Raw genomic sequence first — 19,076 nt, 5'->3', positions numbered from 1 at the left:
CAACTCTTATTCTAGTCATATTTGACTATTTCCCGTTATTTGCTAGTCGTATTTTACTAGAACAGAGTCATTTCTGACCACAATTTAATTATGTCAGAAATGTGACTAGACATATCAGTTGCACCCAGCTGACTATCGGTCTAGTCATGCAGTTTGATTCTTCGGAATGACTCGGCTGAGGATTGAACCCACGACCTCCCTTTCATGAGGCGCCTCAGAGGCGGGCGCTATACCAGTGAGCCATCGTGCCGGGCAGAAACCACGCCCCCTTTTTTTCTTCCTCCTCACGTAATAGTGTTTGACGAATGGCGTGGACCAATATCAGTCACATTACACCTACGGCGGCCGTACAGCGAGTCGAAAACAGCTGTTTTAATTTTTTTCGTAATAGCTACATATATGTGGTTTGAATAAAACGGCCGTTTTCGATTCGCCGTACGGCCCCCGTTGAGCAAATGTGACTGAGGAATTAGCATGGTCGAAGTTCACTTATGCAGACCGTGGACCCTGAAAAAAAATGCAGTATCTGAGTCTCTTAGTACACCGTTTGCAGTTTATACTCGAAGGTGTATGACCAAGCCCTTGCGCTTGTAAGCAAAGCTCACATTTTTAAAAATAAAAAATCTATCATCTAAACACAGGAGGATTAAAATCCACGGCAAGCTACTCTCCTCGTGTCGATCGGTGAGTAGGATTTTTTTTTGACAGAGGTGGAACTTAATTGCAATCATATTTGTTTTCAAGTTACGCGCAACTTGTGTTGGCCAAATAGAAATCTTTATCTTCATCATCATTATGTTCATTTCCAATATGATGTGTTGATATAATCTGTTGTTCTTAATACTGGTTCAGCCCCCCCTCCCGTCATCAAATTTCCATTGTATAGGGCTATTACAGTACGGTGGTGCTCAAATGTTAGTAAACCCCACCCCGGGACCCCACCATAAAACATGTAAAAACAAACATGATTATTTAAAGTGTTTAAGTTCGATCTGCCATGTTTTAGATATCTGATTGTGAAGTCGAGTGATAAAGTTTGTTTCTCAGGGCTTGCCGAACTTTGTAGTGTTGTGTACATTTTCAACACTCAGCAAAAAGGAGGGTAGTTTGTAGTGGGGTTCACTACACTGCAAAAATAAATTCCGGTGTTATTTTAACACCAGCCCGGTATCTATATCAGAAAATACCAGACAAGTGTTGAAACAACACCAGTTTTGCGTTAGGCTAACACCAGATATAGGCATGTAAGCAACACCAATTAGTGTTTAAAACAATATCGGTTGGACTCTATAAACTGGTGTTATTTCAACACCTCTCTGGTGTATTCCGATACAGATACCGGGCTGGTGTTGAATTAACACCGGAATTTTGCAGTGTAACTTTTGAGCACAACTGATGTCCGAGTTCTGGCACTTGACTTGGTCCACACTCAGCATGGGCGGCGATCAAGGGGTCGGGGTGGCTCGCACCCCATAGAGGAACTAAAACTCGCACGAAATGATTTTAAATTCATTCATAGAAATAATCTAATGCATATTGAAATATATATATATATTATGCAATACTTGTAATGTTCCAGAAACCACTTTTCATCTTCTTTTGCCTGCCAAGTGGTAACAGGTTTTGGAAAACTGTTTCTAATAGATGCTTTATTCGATATTAAGATTGTGTTTTTAATATATTGAAAAAAAAGGTCATGAAAAAAAAAGGAATGAATGTTATTAACCTTACTTATTATCATTATTTTGTTTACAAGTTGTAATCTAGGGTAATTATATCGGAACAAATTTTGGAAACGAAAAACATCAGAATCAGGTTCTTTATTTCATGAAAGACCTGGGGCCCGTTGCAGAAAGAGTTGCTATCAATCGCAACTCTAAAAATCACGCGCAACTTGATTTTCAACCAATCAACAACGCGCATTTGGGACTTGCGATTGATTTTTTGGCTTGCGTATAAACGCAACTCTTTCTGCAACGGGCCCCAGAAGGTAGAAATTCGAAGTTATTTAAAAAGAAAATACAATCAGAAGAGACTTTATTCATAACAGGTCTCAAATTTCATTTCAACCTTTAAAAAGTCCCCGTTTCATGTCTTGTTATGTTATATTTTCGTATGTGAATTTTGATAGTAAACATCATATTAAGAAATAAAGTCCCTCAATATACGGATTAAAGAGAAGAAATATATATGTTTACTATTCTTTTCATTAATAACCTATAATCATTATGATAATTTTCTTAATAATTTTGGTCTTCTGCATCAAACCCTTTAAAATGCGATCGAAAATAATGACATCGTCACCCTGTTAATTCAGCCTTGAAGTGGTATTTGCTTTATGAGGACTCCTAGCCAATAGACCTGGTAGACTTTGGCTATTTGATTTACCCGAATAGGGCCAAACTTATGAGTTTTATCAACAATAAAATGAAACGTATACATTTTGGTCGAGGTCTCTTTCTTTTAGTTTTAATTTTCGGATGGGTATGCTATATGAGTTTTGCGAGCAAATTATGCTAAAAAGGTCCCATCATTATACAACAGGAATCAAACAGAATAAGCTGGACTAAAAAAAATAGGGGGGTGAACTAAATTCAGGGCCTCCTCGCTGTTTGCTCAGGGATCGACTCATAATGTACGGGGCAAGGCAACATCTTGTCCGAAGTGCGAAATCTCAGTAGAGTTTGTTCACCTGATTCGCTGATTATTATTGTTCTGTTACTGTCAATTCTATTGGAAACATTATAATGATTAAATTCTAACCATATGTATATATAACCTTTGTCACAACTAGTGGTCCGTTACACAATGCTTACACAGCAAAAACTGTGGTGTTAACCGGTGTACATAGAGGACCACACCAGTTATTTTACACCGGTGTTAAATTGGTGGTGTTAGTTTTACACCTATAGGTGTTATTACAACACCTTTGGTTGTTACATTTAGACTTTTTGGTGTTATATTCAATCTCTAGGGTGTAATTTTAACACCTCAGGGTGTGGTCCTCTATGAACACCCATTGATGTCAGTTTTAACACCACAGTTTTTACAGTGTAGAAACCATCGTAGAGCATTTATTTTTACGATTGATTGCTTTGATCATGCACAATGTACAATCAATCGTAAATATCAAATGAACAATCAATTACTGACCTCAGTGAGACACCCCCATGTCACATTTTCAGTCTGTGGTCAATCATTAATCCTCCTTGCCTTGTACTTTCGATTTTGTATCAATACACAGATAAGGAAAAAAGTGGAAAAAGTAATAATCTCGAAAGTAAATCGTACTCTTTGTTTTCGGTATATCTTGAAGGGGCACTTGTTTTTAAACATGTACATAGACATGTATATTATTTGTTTTATCATTTTTCTTCTTGAAATTGTAATTAACCAAAGTACCTGCTCCTGCTGCCTGCCTTCTTTCTTCTTTCTTTCTACTTAAGTGTACACTGCACTCCTCTGTCCCCCCTGTTTTCTCTCCCTCACCCTCTCTCTTATAATATTGTAAAACATAATATTTTCTATAAAAAAAAAACGATCCATCAGTTCCGTTTTTGTCTAGTGCACAAAAATTGTTTGTATTTATTTTTAAACAAAATTTCTATATGTTAGTACGACCCAATATTTCTTTGTTGTAATTGTGTAATGTAACTAAGTTAGGGGTTTGCCTCTTGTACAAGCTTTGCTTTTTTCGGCAAGTCCCTCCGTTTTACTTGAATTATGTTCCTTAAATCTATCTTACAATAGTAAATTAGGCCTACATCGAGAACACCGCAAAGCAGGAGAGCTATGAAAGTTTGAAGTTTCATTAATTTTTTGGGGTGTCTTTCATTAGCGTACCTGCAGAGGGGGCAGACTGCACCCCCCTGACGAGTCACAACCCATGCAAGGGACGTATCCCTCCCCCCCTGACAAGTCACAACTGATCCCTGACGAGCCACAAGTGGCCCGATCCATGAACTTGAAGACTCTTTTTTACTTTTTTTTCTGGTACGAAATCCTTTATTTGTGGTTGAAGACCCTTTTATTTTGCTTGTCATATTTTTTGGCCGACGAATTTGCCCCCCCCCCCCCTTGTTTGGAAAATCCTAGGTACGCCACTGGTTTCCTGCATAAGCTAAACTGCTTCAAAAAAGCTGGCCTTGTGAAAAATAGCTCCCACTTATACCTAGGATAAGCAAATAATTATGTCATGTCATGTTTTCGGTTAATCATGCATATTTAGTGATTGGTAGACATAACACTAACATTTAAATGTAGAAATTAAAAAAATGTTTTGTGGATGTGGTATATTGTTCTTTTTTTCTTGCGAGCTGCTTTGGTGAAAAGTAATACCTCGGTCACAATTGCTCTACAGCGGCAGTATAAGGCGAATCAAAAACAGCAGTTTTAACATTTTTTTATATATATTTACCAGCTACAAATACATGGTTTGAATAAATATGAATAAACGGCTGTTTTCGACTCGCCGTATATAGCAGATGTGACCGAGGTATAAAAGAATCGTCGGATGAATAAAAGTGTACGTTGATTTTTATAGCAGACTTGATGGGTACGCATTCTGCAGTCAGATTTAATTCAAACTCTGATCTCACGTTAAATTTATAGTTTAGCTATAATATGGATATAACCAAAAGTGGTATTAATTCCTATCAATAATCTTCACCAACAAAGATTTCGGGAAGAACATAATATAGTAAACATAAGAAACATACAATGTAATAAAAATTACGTTTCACAAAGTCATGATTTAGCGCAGAGATAGATCTAAGATAAACCGGACTTCAGAATACGAGTCATAAGAGTCAAACTAACATTAACATATTTTGGTATTGTGCGCAAAATGGAAGTAGGCCTTACAGTGCGTATAAAAAAGGTCTACACTTACAAAAAATCCTGTAAAATTATATAGTTTTAATATCCTGAAGATTTTTCCACATTTTAACATTGGTACAGATCTATTTAACCAAATGACGATATAACTGTCGAAAAATATTTCCGCTTAAGCGAGCACCACTTACTTTTGAAAAGTTAGTGAAAAATGATTTGCGCAGAACTTTGAACTTATCGAAGAAATGCTGAAGATATCTGATATAAACTTTTGTTCAGATTCAGGTATGTCCTCAGATCCAGCTGGCACAAAAGGGTAAAGGTTGCGCTTACTAAGTGTTGAAATTTCAATTTTGGTGGGAAAATTGTTACAAAATGCTTGAATGTATCCGTTTTATTTCAATTGACTAAAAGTGCAAGGAAAATGTTTGAGAAATGGTTCGCAGGGTAAGTTTGATTTCGCCCTTTCCCCTTGACACATCGTGAAAACGAGCATTTCTGCGCAAACAGATTTCTGCGAGCTTTACAAAAATGGACAGTGCTCACTCAAGTGTAACATTCTGTCAAAACTTTTGCTTTCATTGGATAGATCAGACCCAATCCCAAGATTATACGTGAAAAAATTTCCCACATGTTGTATATTGTTTTTATTCCCAGGGCTTTTTCAAAGTGTAAACTTTTTTTTATACGCACTGTATAAGCCTATATCTATATTGCACTGTGTATAAATAAATGATTTTGGGAAAAGTACGTTGAACTTGTTTTATTTATTGTACCCTTAAGTATACAGTTTTTAGATAGTAAATAGTTTAACGAACTTTTATTTAATATATATAGGGCATAATTTTACAAGATCCCATTACTCATATATGCGTGACTTAAGCAGACAAAGGCACATACCTGTATTGTATTTAGAGTAATAAATACTACTTTAAAAAAAAAATTTAAACAACATTTTTGCTTGTCAGTCGATTTTTCAGGAGTGGGGGGAATATCGACCCACTCTACCTCCGAGCAGTCCCAGTGAACAAACTCACTGGGTCATTTTGTCTGAAGAGTGAAATATTTTTTTTCTTCTTTTCTTTAGGTACATGCATGTTGGTATTGTCAATATGGTAACGAAGGGTTAAATATTTGTCATCTATAGTTCAATGATAACGTCCACGAAGATCGTAAGAAAGCGATTCTGAAGTTCAAGTGTGATTTGATTTTATATCATGACTTGCAGTAATAATCATGAAGGTGAAATATACCATTCGGCAGTGGCGGACCGTGACCCGGAGGAGACAAAGAATTGGGGGGGGGGGCACAGCATTGTTCACAGACAATGCAGTGCCCCCCAATGCTTTGTCTCCTCCGGGTCACACGGTCCGCTACTGCCATTCGGTCTAATTGGACTAAGTGTTGATAAAAAATGGGCGATATGAATGAAAATAAAATATTAGACCAACTGGTGATTATGCGAAATGATGATTGGACCAAATGGTTGTAAGACGAAGTGTTGATGGACGGAATGGCATTAGCCTAAATGAAGGTAGACCATGTGGGGGAGTGGACGAGTTGGCAATTTACATTCACCATTTATACTAATTTGCAATTCTTGCTCCAAACCTTTCCGGATGACTGTGTGGGGGGGGGTCATATTGGAGTCGTGAGAGGGGAGTTGTCCTCAGGGGGGTAGCGAATTTTTTGTTCAGCGACGAGAAATAAATCATACAACGCAACAGGTCATACACAGCAAAAACTGTGGTGTTAACCGGTGTACATAGAGGACAACACCAGCTATTTTACACCGGTGTTAAATTGGTGGTGTTAGTTTTACACCTAAAGGTGTTATTACAACACCTTTTTGTTGTTACATTTACACTCTTTGGTGTTATGTTTAATCTCTAGGGTGTAATTTTAACACCTCAGGGTGTGGTCCTCTATTAACACCAATTGGTTGGTGTCAGTTTTAACACCGCAGTTTTTACAGTGTATCGAGGGTTAGTTAGTAAATCGGAACTACAGCAGCTTCGTCCGACGTTTCCGACTGACGAAATCCCGGACGAAACTGCTGTTTCGATTCACCTACCCACGAGAAAGACTTCATTGTCACGAAGGGCATTTAACAATAGATTATCTACGTTCCAAAAGCGTAGAGCTATACTGCGAGAAATCCCCATTACATAGGCGCATTCATTCAGGGGGGGAGGCGCAAGGGACCCGGGGTCGATCCTGTCTCACAAAAAGTTGCGATTGATCCAATCAATCGCAACTATGGACGGCCAGCAAAGTCAACATAAAATGCATGTTTATTTTTTTTTTAATCTAGAAATGAATATATATCCATAAATTCAACGATTTCTTGACAATTTGGTGTGATCTCCTTTGCTTACAAAGGACATTTTGCAAATTTCCTGAAGAAAAAAATTATGACACTGATGGATTTCCATAGAGTTACGATTGATTGGATCAATCGTAACTCTTTGTAAGACGGGGCCCTGATCAATCATAACTATATACGGACGGCCAGCAATGTCAACATCCATTGTGCATGTTTGTTCAAAACATTTTATAACTATGATGTATATTCATGCATTCATTGTTCTCTTGAAAATTCACTCTACTTCTTTTCTGTTTACATTTAAAGGACATTGTGCAAATTTCCTGTATTAGAAAAAAAAACATGACACTGGTTGATTTCCATAGAGTTACGATTGATTGGATCAATCGTAACTCTTTGTAAGACGGGGCCCAGATATACCAACCAATGGTGCAATGAGCGAAAACTTTTGAGGGGGCTCGATATGGTGTCCGACATTAAATTAATGAAAAGTTGCGAGTGAGCGAAGCGAGTGAGCATGAATTTTAACATTTTTATTTAAAAAATACATGTTTGTAATATAGAATCAGAAAATAATACAATATTTCATTTTTTCCAATTCAATTTATTTTAATTTCATTTTAAGATTATAAACATAACAACAAAATATACATACATAATATGTAAAGCAGAATGAATGTCATAACAGATAATTTAGTTACAAATAATATAATACAAAGTGATCGGTAGATAAATAATTCGTAGTTTTAAACACATTTTGATAATAGAATAATTGAAAATGACAGGCCATAGTTAACATGAAAATGAAAATGAGGGATTTATTATAAAAAAAAAACAAAGCTTATCCCTTTCCTTTTCTCCCCTTTACCCCTTTTTTCTTGGTCGTGTTTTTTTTTTGGGGGGGGGACAACAGCCCCGTCCCCCAGCCTCTAAAATAATTGTGTCAACATGCCCAAATTTCCTTTTTAAACCATTATTGCATCACTTACAGGGCTTGCGGTGCCGGGCTGGCTTAATGTAGTCTGCGGGCACAGAATCTGATTGGAACTTTTATCAACAAATGGGCCTTCACAAAAGACTAGCGCATGAAAGGGCCTTCGGTACATAAATCATCGTAGGCTGCGTATTCAGACCACTTTTACTCTCGTGAACAGTTGGCGCAGCTTGACTTATTTCAATAAACGTGTACAACAACAACAACAACAAAATGAAAAATCGAAGATATTTGATTGTGATTTTTTCGTTCCACTCCCCTTTCAAAAATGTGTTAAGTCATCATCATCATCACCGTCATCATCATCATCATCACCATCATCATCATTATCCCGGGTCATTATCATCATCATCATCATCATCATTATCATCATCATCACCATCATCATCATTATTCAGTTTGCTTAATATCTAATCTTCTATTTATTCGATTGCATAGATAGCCTACTTCCACCATGACCACCAATGGAGCACTCGGGACGAACGGGGACACCAACCACAAAAAACCCCGTGTCCTCATGTGGTGCGTGCCTCGGTCTGTGTCGACGGCGATGACGAAATGCATGAGCTTCGTCGAGGGCGCCGAGATCTGGTTGGAACCGTACGTCATCAGCAAGGCAGCCGAAGACACCCATAACATATACCATCCCGAGAGCGTCTTCCCCTTGGAGCTGGACGGAAATGTCGATGTGTTCAGGGAAGCTGCAATAAAGTTGACGATCGGAGGGGACGATTTCGACCAAGAGCACCTCGATTTGTTATCGTAAGAAACATGAAAACAAAGTGTACATTTTACTTAGTGAAGTTCAGGCCATCCGGCTTAAAGTTTATTTCAAACTTCTAATAAGAAAAATAAAAATGTCCATCAAACTCGGAAGTCGGCATTTCAAAATATACCTTGTTTTAAAAGTCTATATAACGTGTATGAAATGGTATGTAAATGAGTAAGCGATGGGTGGTGTCGAAGGGGCAATGGACCCGCAAAAGATTCCCGACTAGGAAAAAAGGAGGGAAAAATCAAGGAAGAAAAAAATATTGAAATATATCATTTGCTAAATTTTGTGTTGAAATCAATCTCAGAATAAGACTTTTATGTGTTGGCTCAGTTGGTAGAGCGTCCGTCTCACAACCGGGAGGTCGGGGGTTCAAACCCCGGCCGCGTCAGACCAAAGACGTAAAAAGATGGGAGTTGCTGCTACCCTGTTTGGCGTTCAACGATTAAAGGGATAGAGCCTCGTCGATCTGGCGCTACACAGTGGCCGCCTGGCCCACGATCAATTGGGCAAAGCAAATTTTCGGAGTATTTCATTTCATGTCTATTTCGAACAATAAATTATGGATTTATTTGTATTAAATAAACAAAGTAAATTTATTCGCTCGCAGCTTTTTAGAAAACGATGTCCCATCTGGGTGGCCTCCTCAAAATGTTTACTTCATTACACCACGTTCTATCGTTGTTTTGTCTTTATTGCATTTTAAGTTACCATGGTTACAACAATGAAAATTGTATTTGTTCCATGTGGAGTCAACCGTGTGCTTCGAATCGTCGGAATCATAATTGTTTTTCCAAGGGGAGGAGTAGGCAATAATAATGTTCACAGACGTTTTGATATTCTGAGCAAATAGTCACATGATTTATACACTCTCTTTACGCTTTCCCATTGCACAGACCGGTGACGCTGAAGCAGAAGTTCGACAATATTGATCCTTCTAAAGAATTCGTCTTCATCAAAGACATGGCAGTCGGGATGCCACCGAGTCGCTATCCGTATCTACCCGATCGATCCAGTGGATTCAAGCACTTCTTCCTCATACGGCATCCCGTTAAAGCTTACAAGTCGTTGCGCGCGAAACTTCTGAACTTTCTTCTCACAGCTGATCCTGAGTTATTGGAGAGTGCCGGTATGAAGAAACCCGATGAGAAGACGTTTCATGTCGTCAACGACGTGCCTCCGCCTCGAGAAGGAACGCAATACAACTACGAGGCAGTTCACCAACTCTGGACCCACATCAAGAGGACGGTCGACGACGACCCGGTGATCGTGGACATCGACGAGGTCCTGGAGAATCCCTCGGCGATGTTGCCGCGGATGTGCGCTGCGTTGGGGATCCCGTACTCCGATAGCTTGCTGTCGTGGGACGCGTCGTCCGACGTCGTCCTGAAATGGAAGAGCTCGTGTTCGAACGTCCGTGATTCTCCAAGGTATGCCATGTGGTTCGACAATGCCTTCAAAAGCTCATGCTTCAAGGCCTCATCCACCACGGCATCACTTGATGACGCTAGTGACGACATCAAAGAAATTGTCGAAAAGGAAATGCCTTTCTATGAAGAAATGTATAATCTACGAATAACAGTCTAAAACAATTTTCTTTTCCTTACCCGGGGAGCGTTTCATGAAAGAACTTGATGCGACAAGTCCTGTTTTATCCGACAGTTACCATAGTAACAGTGCCTCTCAGCCAATCAGAATCAAGGAAAGTTGTCCGATCTGAAAAGCTGTCGGACAAAAATGTTGATGAAACGCTCCTCAGATAGCAAAAAGTGGGGCAAGCATCTACGTCAGCGCAGAGGATTATCTTTTTTGTGTGTGTGGGGGGGGGGGGGCGCAACAATAGACAAAAAAATATAAACATTACTGCTACTGCTACGTTCATGCGCCTTTGAATGTCTTTGACAGATATGTGGCGCTATACGAATGCTGTGCATCATCATCATCTACTTATTTTTGTATACAAGTCTTTATATATATATATATCATACACACATGATAATAATAATGGTTTCACTTATTAACATAAGTAAACTGGGGATATACATTAGCGACATAGGGGGGGGGGGGGGGGGGGCAGTGGGGTCAATTCCCCCTCCCCCAAATAATTTTGTCCCCGCGGCCTCCTGAAATTAAGAAAATGATCAATATTATTCAAAGAAAAAAATGAAACCAATTTTCTTGTCTAAATTATGATTTTTAAAACTAAATAAATGAAACGAGTTCGCCCCTGACGGGACAAGTTTATTGAAAAATATATACTACAAGTAAATTTAGTGTGTGTTCCATGTATGCCATGAGAAACAGGACTTTGTTAAATCCTTCCATTTTCCTTTTATTCAATAAGTTTACTTAAAAAAATAGTTCTCTTGCTCGAGTACTTAATAAATGACTTAATGAATTATGATTAATAATCATTTAATTAATTGATGTGCTTATTTATCTATTTATACATATTCAATCAGGATTAATAATTCGGAATAAGTCGGATTATCCCATTTAACATATATCCGTACCCGTTTAAATGATTTTTTTTTGGTATCCTGTTGCAATATTTGACAATAAGGACAATCTTGAATGCAAGCGAGTATACAGTGCGTCCCACAAAAAAACGAATCAGAGACTTATCGATGATTTATAATAACTTAATCACATATACAATAGACAAATGACCTATCATTGTAAAGCTTAGAATCTCCTCTTTTATCTGATATTACTAAGAAATAATTCTTATTCACGCATGATTGAGCAAAAACAATTTGATGAAGGGGTACCAAAAAGTCACTTCGCGGGCTGTATCTGGGTTTCATAAAGAAAACCACTTTTTTTAAGTTCAATATCCGCTCTTTAATTTGATACCTTAATTACAGAAAATGGTCTAGAAATAACCATCTCCCAGTTTACTCTGTTTTTAAGAACTTCAAGAGTGTTAAAAACCCAAGACAAAATAGTGTAACACGAAGAAACTTTCATGATTTTTCACTGATATATTCATTTTGTAATGATCTACATGTTACTACTACTGATTTTGGGGAAAAAACGGTTTAGAATTTATGGATCCTAATGATGCATATAATATTTTCCAAAGACAGTTCTTATTTGTTTGTAATAAACTTGCTCCTATTGAGACAAAATGTATATTAAATAGAAAAAGAAAACAAACCCTGGATAACAGGATATATTAAGCGTTCAATATCAATATTTCTGATTCAAAATTGCTTGCAGTTCCTAAATCAAAGAAATCATGGGGGATCGGTCATTTGCACATGCTGGACCATCCTTTTGGATTCAGTTGCCATATTCTATTCGTAGTATTTCAAATATCGATAATTTCAAAATTGCTCTAAAAACCCATTTGTTTGAAATTGCCTTCAGTAAGGTCCTTTCATTGTCATGACTGTCCTTCTTTTATATCTTTCCTGCTCTCTCTCTCTCTCTTGTATCCTTCACCGTATGATTAAGGTCGGAGTTCGCTGGTAACAGTTGAAAAATGTAGCCACTAAGAGTTGTTAGAGCTGATGGGGAAGTTGCTAAGGAGGTTTTGGCGGGTTGTGTGAAGGTTGCGAATGAAGTGTGTGGAGCTGGGTTTTGCTGTCATTACTGAGGTGCACAGGGGGAAGAAAGAGAATACATTCTAGGAAACACTGAGGGTCTGACTCAAAGAATAAAATAATCATTCTATTCTCATTAAGAAACTAGAACACCATGGCATTCGTGGTAAGGCAATGGAATGGTTTAATGATTATTTACGAAACAGAAAGCAATTTGTTAATTACGATGGTATTCTGAATGGGGACATCCCGATAGACCGCGGGTCCGATAGACCGGGGGTCCGATAGACCAGGGGTCCGATAGTCCGCGGGTCCGTTAGTCCGCAGGTCCGATAGACCGCGGGTCCGATAGTCCGCAGTGTGTATAAAATTATGATCAGGGGAGCGTTTCATCAACATTTATGTCCGACAAGTTGTCAGATCTGACAACTTTCCCCGATTCTGATTGGCTGAGAGGTACTGTTACTATGGTAATTGTCGGATAAAACAGGACTTGTCGGATAAAATCCTTTCATGAAACGCTCCCCAGATGTCATCGAGAGGTCAAATGATACGAGACCATGGGGTTCTATCAGGTACGGATCCATGGGGGCCGAGGGGGAACTGCCTCACCCCCCCCCCCACCTCAAAAAAAAGAGGAAGAGGGGAAAAGGGAGAGAATAAAAAAGAGAGAGGAAGATGGGAAAAGAAAAGAATAGAAAAGAAAGTAAGATGGAGAAAGGAAGAACAAAAAGAGAAGAAAAAGGGGAAAGGAAAGACAAAGAAAAAGGGAGAAGAAAAGGGGGAAAGAAGAGAAAAAAGGAGAGGAGGGAAAAGGAAGAGAAGAAAAGAAAGAAAGGAGGAAAAAGAAGAAAAAAGAGGAAGGAAGAGAAGAATATTTAAATAGAGAGGAAGATGGGAAGAAAGATAAGAGAATGAGAGAGTAGAAAGATATGAATGAGAGAGTAGAAAGATATGAGAGAGGGAGAGAGTAGAAAGATATGAATGAGAGAGTAGAAAGATATGAGAGAGAGAGTAGAAAGATATGAATGAGAGATTGGGAGAGTAGAAATATATGAATGAGAGAGTAGAGAGAGAGATTGGGAGAATAGAAAGATATGAATGAGAGAGTAGAAAGATATGAAAGAGAGATTGGGAGAGTAGAAAGATATGAATGAGAGAGTAGAAAGATATGAAAGAGAGATTGGGAGAATAGAAAGATATGAATGAGAGAGTAGAAAGATATGAAAGAGAGATTGGGAGAGTAGAAAGATATGAATGAGAGAGTAGAAAGATATGAAAGAGAGATTGGGAGAGTAGAAAGATATGAAAGAGAGATTGGGAGAGTAGAAAGATATGAAAGAGAGATTGGGAGAGTAGAAAGATATGAAAGAGAGAGTAGAAAGATATGAAAGAGAGATTGGGAGAGTAGAAAGATATGAATGAGAGAGTAGAAAGATATGAAAGAGAGATTGGGAGAGTAGAAAGATATGAATGAGAGAGTAGAAAGATATGAAAGAGAGATTGGGAGAGTAGAAAGATATGAAAGAGAGATTGGGAGAGTAGAAAGATATGAAAGAGAGATTGGGAGAGTAGAAAGATATGAAAGAGAGAGTAGAAAGATATGAAAGAGAGATTGGGAGAGTAGAAAGATATGAATGAGAGAGTAGAAAGATATGAAAGAGAGATTGGGAAAGTAGAAAGATATGAAAGAGAGATTGGGAGAGTAGAAAGATATGAATGAGAGAGTAGAAAGATATGAAAGAGAGATTGGGAGAGTAGAAAGATATGAATGAGAGAGTAGAAAGATATGAAAGAGAGATTGGGAGAGTAGAAAGATATGAAAGAGAGATTGGGAGAGTAGAAAGATATGAATGAGAGAGTAGAAAGATATGAAAGAGAGATTGGGAGAGTAGAAAGATATGAAAGAGAGAGTAGAAAGATATGAAAGAGAGATTGGGAGAATAGAAAGATATGAATGAGAGAGTAGAAAGATATGAAGAAGGTAGAGAGATATTTTCATATTTTGGGTTTAAACATTTATTCAAATGATTGTGGCAAAAGGCAGGGATTTTGAACTGATGTATATTTGGATTACCACATTCCAGCTTTTTGTCGATTCATTCCAAATTTTACAAGCAGGTTGAAGCAGCACATATGAAATGGCAAACATCAGGATGTTTCCTGAATCTTTTTATAAGTTACACCTGAGTTTACCCCCCCCAAAAAAAAAAAATTAACAACTAGTGACCTCCAGATAAGTATCCAATCTTTGGAGATTTGATTTTCGTTGTCAACAAGCATCAGAATGCAATGTTTAGGATAAGATTTTGTTAAAGCCGACTCATTCCCACTATAAATATTTCGAAAGAACAAGGGCCCAAAGCTAAGCAATTTATCATAGAACATTTTTCTCTATGATTGATTGCATTGACTACAAATCATTGTAAATATCAAGCCTACGATTAATTGCTAACCTTTGTGTTAAGGGACCCAGGTCACCAGTAGGGCACCTTGGGAACAACCATAGAAAACACTGCGGAAACATTGCCCAGGTGGGCGTTTCAAAGAGCTAGTTGTGGGTTCTGAGCGACTGGTCTTTTCTTGTGATGATATACACTTCATTTTCATCGATGATATATTTCCTAAGGAAGGGTCGCCAGTCATTTGTAAAATTGCTATTCAAAAGTTACAAGCTACCGGTGAGAACCTTTCCTGTGTTTAATGATATACACCTCTTTTTCATTGGTGTTGATTAAGCACCCCCCAGCTTGCATGCTTCTCCAATTGTACTTCAAATTGTTCTCAGTTGGGACTTGGGTTCAATTTTTTTTCCAGACAAAATGATATAAATCGAGAGCTAAACCAAATGCATTTATCATCCACAAACACAATATTACAAGCAAATGACAGCTTCACCATTAAGCAACATGCTTGTCATGCCAAGAAATGAAAAATACCATCTAGTGATTATTGTATCAAAGTATATGTATGCCCTGTTAAGATTTTGAGTCTTAATTTTCATATTTATTTGATGCATGCATTATTCAGGAAATGCTTTTGCAGATGGTGCAAATAAAGGGTTCTATTAGTGATAACTATCATGAATGCATTCACTATTAAAGTGAAAATGTCTAACGGGGCCAAGCAAAATATTTGCAATTAATTACAAGTCAACTTATGAATAGTGCAAATCATTATTAGTTTCTGTCTGGCAGCATACATGTATGAATAGATTTGCTGTGGTAAAAATTTATCTTCCAAATGCAAATTTGCAATCACAAATAAATTCTGGTAATGACCTTGTTAATGCTAACAAAATCCAAATCATTAACAGTCTGTGACTCCGTGTCTTGCAACAAATTGATTTGCCGAAGTGCAAACTTACAATAAAAATTTCAAATAAGTTCCTCGCAATCGATTGCAAATAAGTTTCTTGTCGATGAACCCTCTCAATGCCAAGGAAAAAACTGAGAACATAAGAGGCAATACAATGAAGTGTCTAAATTGAGAATATCTTCATTTCTAGAGTACTTGACCATTGAAAAAAAATACATGGAACATTGAAATGTGCTCTCTCTTACACTCTGTTGAAACAAAAACAAATAGGAATAAATCAATATTACATACCATAGTGGTAAACAGATATACAAATACACTAAATTAATGTAGTTGTAGATACATGGCAATCACAAATTTGTTATACAGTGCGTATCAAAAAAAAGTTTACACTTTGAAAAAGCCCTGGGATGTTAAAAATATACAACATGTGGGTAATTTTTTCACATATATTCTTGGGCTTGGGTCTCATCTATCCAATGAAAGTAAAAGTTTTATAAGAATGTTACACTTGACTGAGCACTGTCCATTTTTGTAAAATGAAAATCAAGCCTAAGCCATTACATGAAGATCACAGCTCAGTGCAAAGCAAATACCATCACGATGGCCTTGGTGTGTGGGGGAGTGGGGTGGGGCGCAATGCACTCTTCATAGTGTTTTGGGCAATGAAACAAGTTAAATAACTAAAAGATATCTTCAAATTGATTTTATTAGCCAAATTCAACATTTTCAAAGTTTTTCAAAGTGTAAACTTTTTTTGATACGCACTGTATAGCTAACAAGGCACTTTCAGTTATGATAGCAAAAGAATAAGTAAAATAATAAATGACAAGGACAATCTCTAACATAAAAGTGCAAAGTGCTTTTCAAGCAACATGTAATTTTTGTTCATAAATTCGAACATCTTCGATTGCTTTTCATGCAAAATGAATATGTATTTGAAATAATCAACATGTAACTTAAAGTACAAATCTTCTTTATTGGAAATAATTCAACATGCATCTGGGTTCTTAATCCATCCAAATGTACAAAAAAAAAAATCTCAGAATTCACAATTCATTATGAAAAATACAAACATTTCAGTGCTGTACTTAATTATACATCGAGGCAAATCCAATATATATACATCAATTCCTGTAGATATACAATGGTGCTATCAAGTTAGTGAACTCCATCAGAAAAAGAACCTATTTCAAGTGTTCAAGTTCTGCCACATTTTAGATATTTAATCGTGAAGTCAGGTGACAAAATATTACATTCAATAAAGTTTGTTTCTCTGGGCTTGACAAACATCGTAGTGTTGTCTCCATCCAACACTCAGCATGAAGGAGTGCATTTTCAGGTGGGGTTCAATAAATTTTGAGTACCATTGTATGATAATCTACTGTGCTCCATTTCAGTATACTTAATAGAGTACCGAAGTGATGATGTCACAATTGCTTTTTTTTTGTTGCATTTCAGCATTTTTTATACCATACCTGGGTGGGACATGATGAAAAACACCAACATACTGAATTCAGTGGGAATTGATCGAGAGGGGCCCAAAACATCACCTCATGAATACATCATGGCCCGTATTCTGAAGTTGGGTTTAACTAAAACTCAGGTTTAAAGTTGTGGCTTAAGTATGGATAGCCAATTGTTACATAAATCACTAACGGTAGAGATATCTTATTTCAGCTCATTAGGCTCTCAAATCATTCATAATTGTCTAGGAAGTACAGATGACTTTCTTCCCCATCAATGAATCAGGACAGAGCACAGTAAACACAAGAAACATACAACTTAATTTAACCATTTGGCTTCCCATAATTCTAGCACAGAGTTAGACAATGGTCTAAGTTAAACCTGACTTCAGAATACAGGCCCATGAGTCCCATATAAGTCAATGTACTGGAGCGACCTCTCTTTAGTAGGGAGAGAGGGTCGAATTTCGCTCACAAAATTTTGGAAAAAAAAAAAAAACGAAATCGAAAATGGTGAACGGTAGCGAGCACTGATGATTTCTTCTCTCCGCTCTACGACCGCTCCAACAACGCTCAGGCGGTGTGAACAGGCCTTTAGTTCAATGGAGCTCCTTATGTATTCAACTATTCATGAGGTCATGTCTTGACCAACCATGGACCCATTCCCACAAATTTGGGGTTTTGGATGTATTTTATCATATTCTACTGTGGTATTTTATTAAAAATACTGAAATGCACAAAAAAAAAAAAAATTGATGACGTCACACTATGGTACTATATTTCCTTTGACCCTGTGAATTAAAAAAAAACATTCGAAATCAAACGATTCAACAAAATAATAACATTAACAAAGAAATAGAATATGAAAAAAATGATTTTCTTCTGTTTCATAATACTGAATGCCCAAAGTTCTTGTGATAGTTGCAAAGTTAGTACAGAGGATAATATACAGTTCTTGGTGGAGCTAAACGAGTCAATTTGGACCATAACTTGGAATTCTTAATTCATAATAATTTGTATTTCATGGATTTAATCATTTTCTCCATTAGGATAGTAACTTAGGTATTTGCTTGCAGGCCATATCTTTTACCTTGAAAGGTCATATTGCGAATAACGTTGCCAGTTATTCACTATGAAAACTTTAAGAAGTTGCAAATATGGTGCAATTATTGAGGAATATAATAATAATAATACAGTGCTTAACACTCTATCAGAAGTCTCTAAGCACTCTAAATTAATGCAGCATAATTACCCTGACATTAGCAGAGGAAATAATTCCTGCCAGGTACCCATTTACCTCACCTGGGTCGAGTGCAGCACATTATAAATTTATTTCTAGCAAAAGGAAACTTTGCCATCCCTTTGAATCTAACCCATGTCCCTCGGGTTAATAGATGAGAGTCGTAACAAATAGACCACAACTTTCCCATAGGAGTGATCCTAGTAAAGCCGATAAAACCATTATCTGACGAACGTTTGAAATTACAAAATATCCTCAAATATAACTTTTTGAGGCAGAGAAAAATTGTATATCAATCGGGTAAATATCTGGTACATTTTTTAAATCTTTCAATGGACAACTTAAAAAAAAAAAGGATTCAGTTCTCTCCCATTAACCAGAAGTTATTACATAGCACCAACTTGAAGTCAGCAATAGAAATACATCTGTTGTTCTATCCTACACTACATGTAATACAACTTGTCAAGTTAAAAAAAAAAGTCCACTGGCCCAGGAAAAATTGGCTTATAGCAAAATCCCATCCCAAATGAAAAATTTGGCATAATTTGCCAATTTTAACACAATTCAATATACACAACT

General features: G+C 37.2%; 1 protein-coding gene across 3 annotated transcripts; it reads left to right on the top strand.

Moving 5' to 3' along the window:
- Positions 1 to 399: 399 nt before the first annotated feature.
- LOC121414751 lies at positions 400 to 10,587 on the top strand. Of its 3 annotated transcripts, XM_041607813.1 has the most exons (4): positions 400 to 684; positions 4,485 to 4,486; positions 8,592 to 8,915; positions 9,822 to 10,587. In XM_041607813.1, exons 3-4 carry the CDS (start codon positions 8,608 to 8,610, stop codon positions 10,510 to 10,512), a joined length of 999 nt encoding a protein of 332 aa, XP_041463747.1. In that variant the 5' UTR covers positions 400 to 684; positions 4,485 to 4,486; positions 8,592 to 8,607; the 3' UTR covers positions 10,513 to 10,587. The 3 variants fall into 3 exon arrangements, with proteins under 3 accessions (XP_041463747.1, XP_041463748.1, XP_041463746.1); XM_041607814.1 differs by lacking the exon at positions 4,485 to 4,486 and having other exon boundaries at positions 8,596 to 8,915; XM_041607812.1 differs by lacking the exon at positions 4,485 to 4,486 and having other exon boundaries at positions 401 to 684.
- Positions 10,588 to 19,076: the final 8,489 nt, after the last annotated feature.

Source organism: Lytechinus variegatus, chromosome 5, assembly GCF_018143015.1.
Source record: "Lytechinus variegatus isolate NC3 chromosome 5, Lvar_3.0, whole genome shotgun sequence".
In the NCBI taxonomy this organism is placed as follows: Eukaryota; Metazoa; Echinodermata; class Echinoidea; order Temnopleuroida; family Toxopneustidae; genus Lytechinus; species Lytechinus variegatus.
Note: the sequence above shows the minus strand (reverse complement) of the source record. Positions and strands in the feature narration are given on the sequence as shown.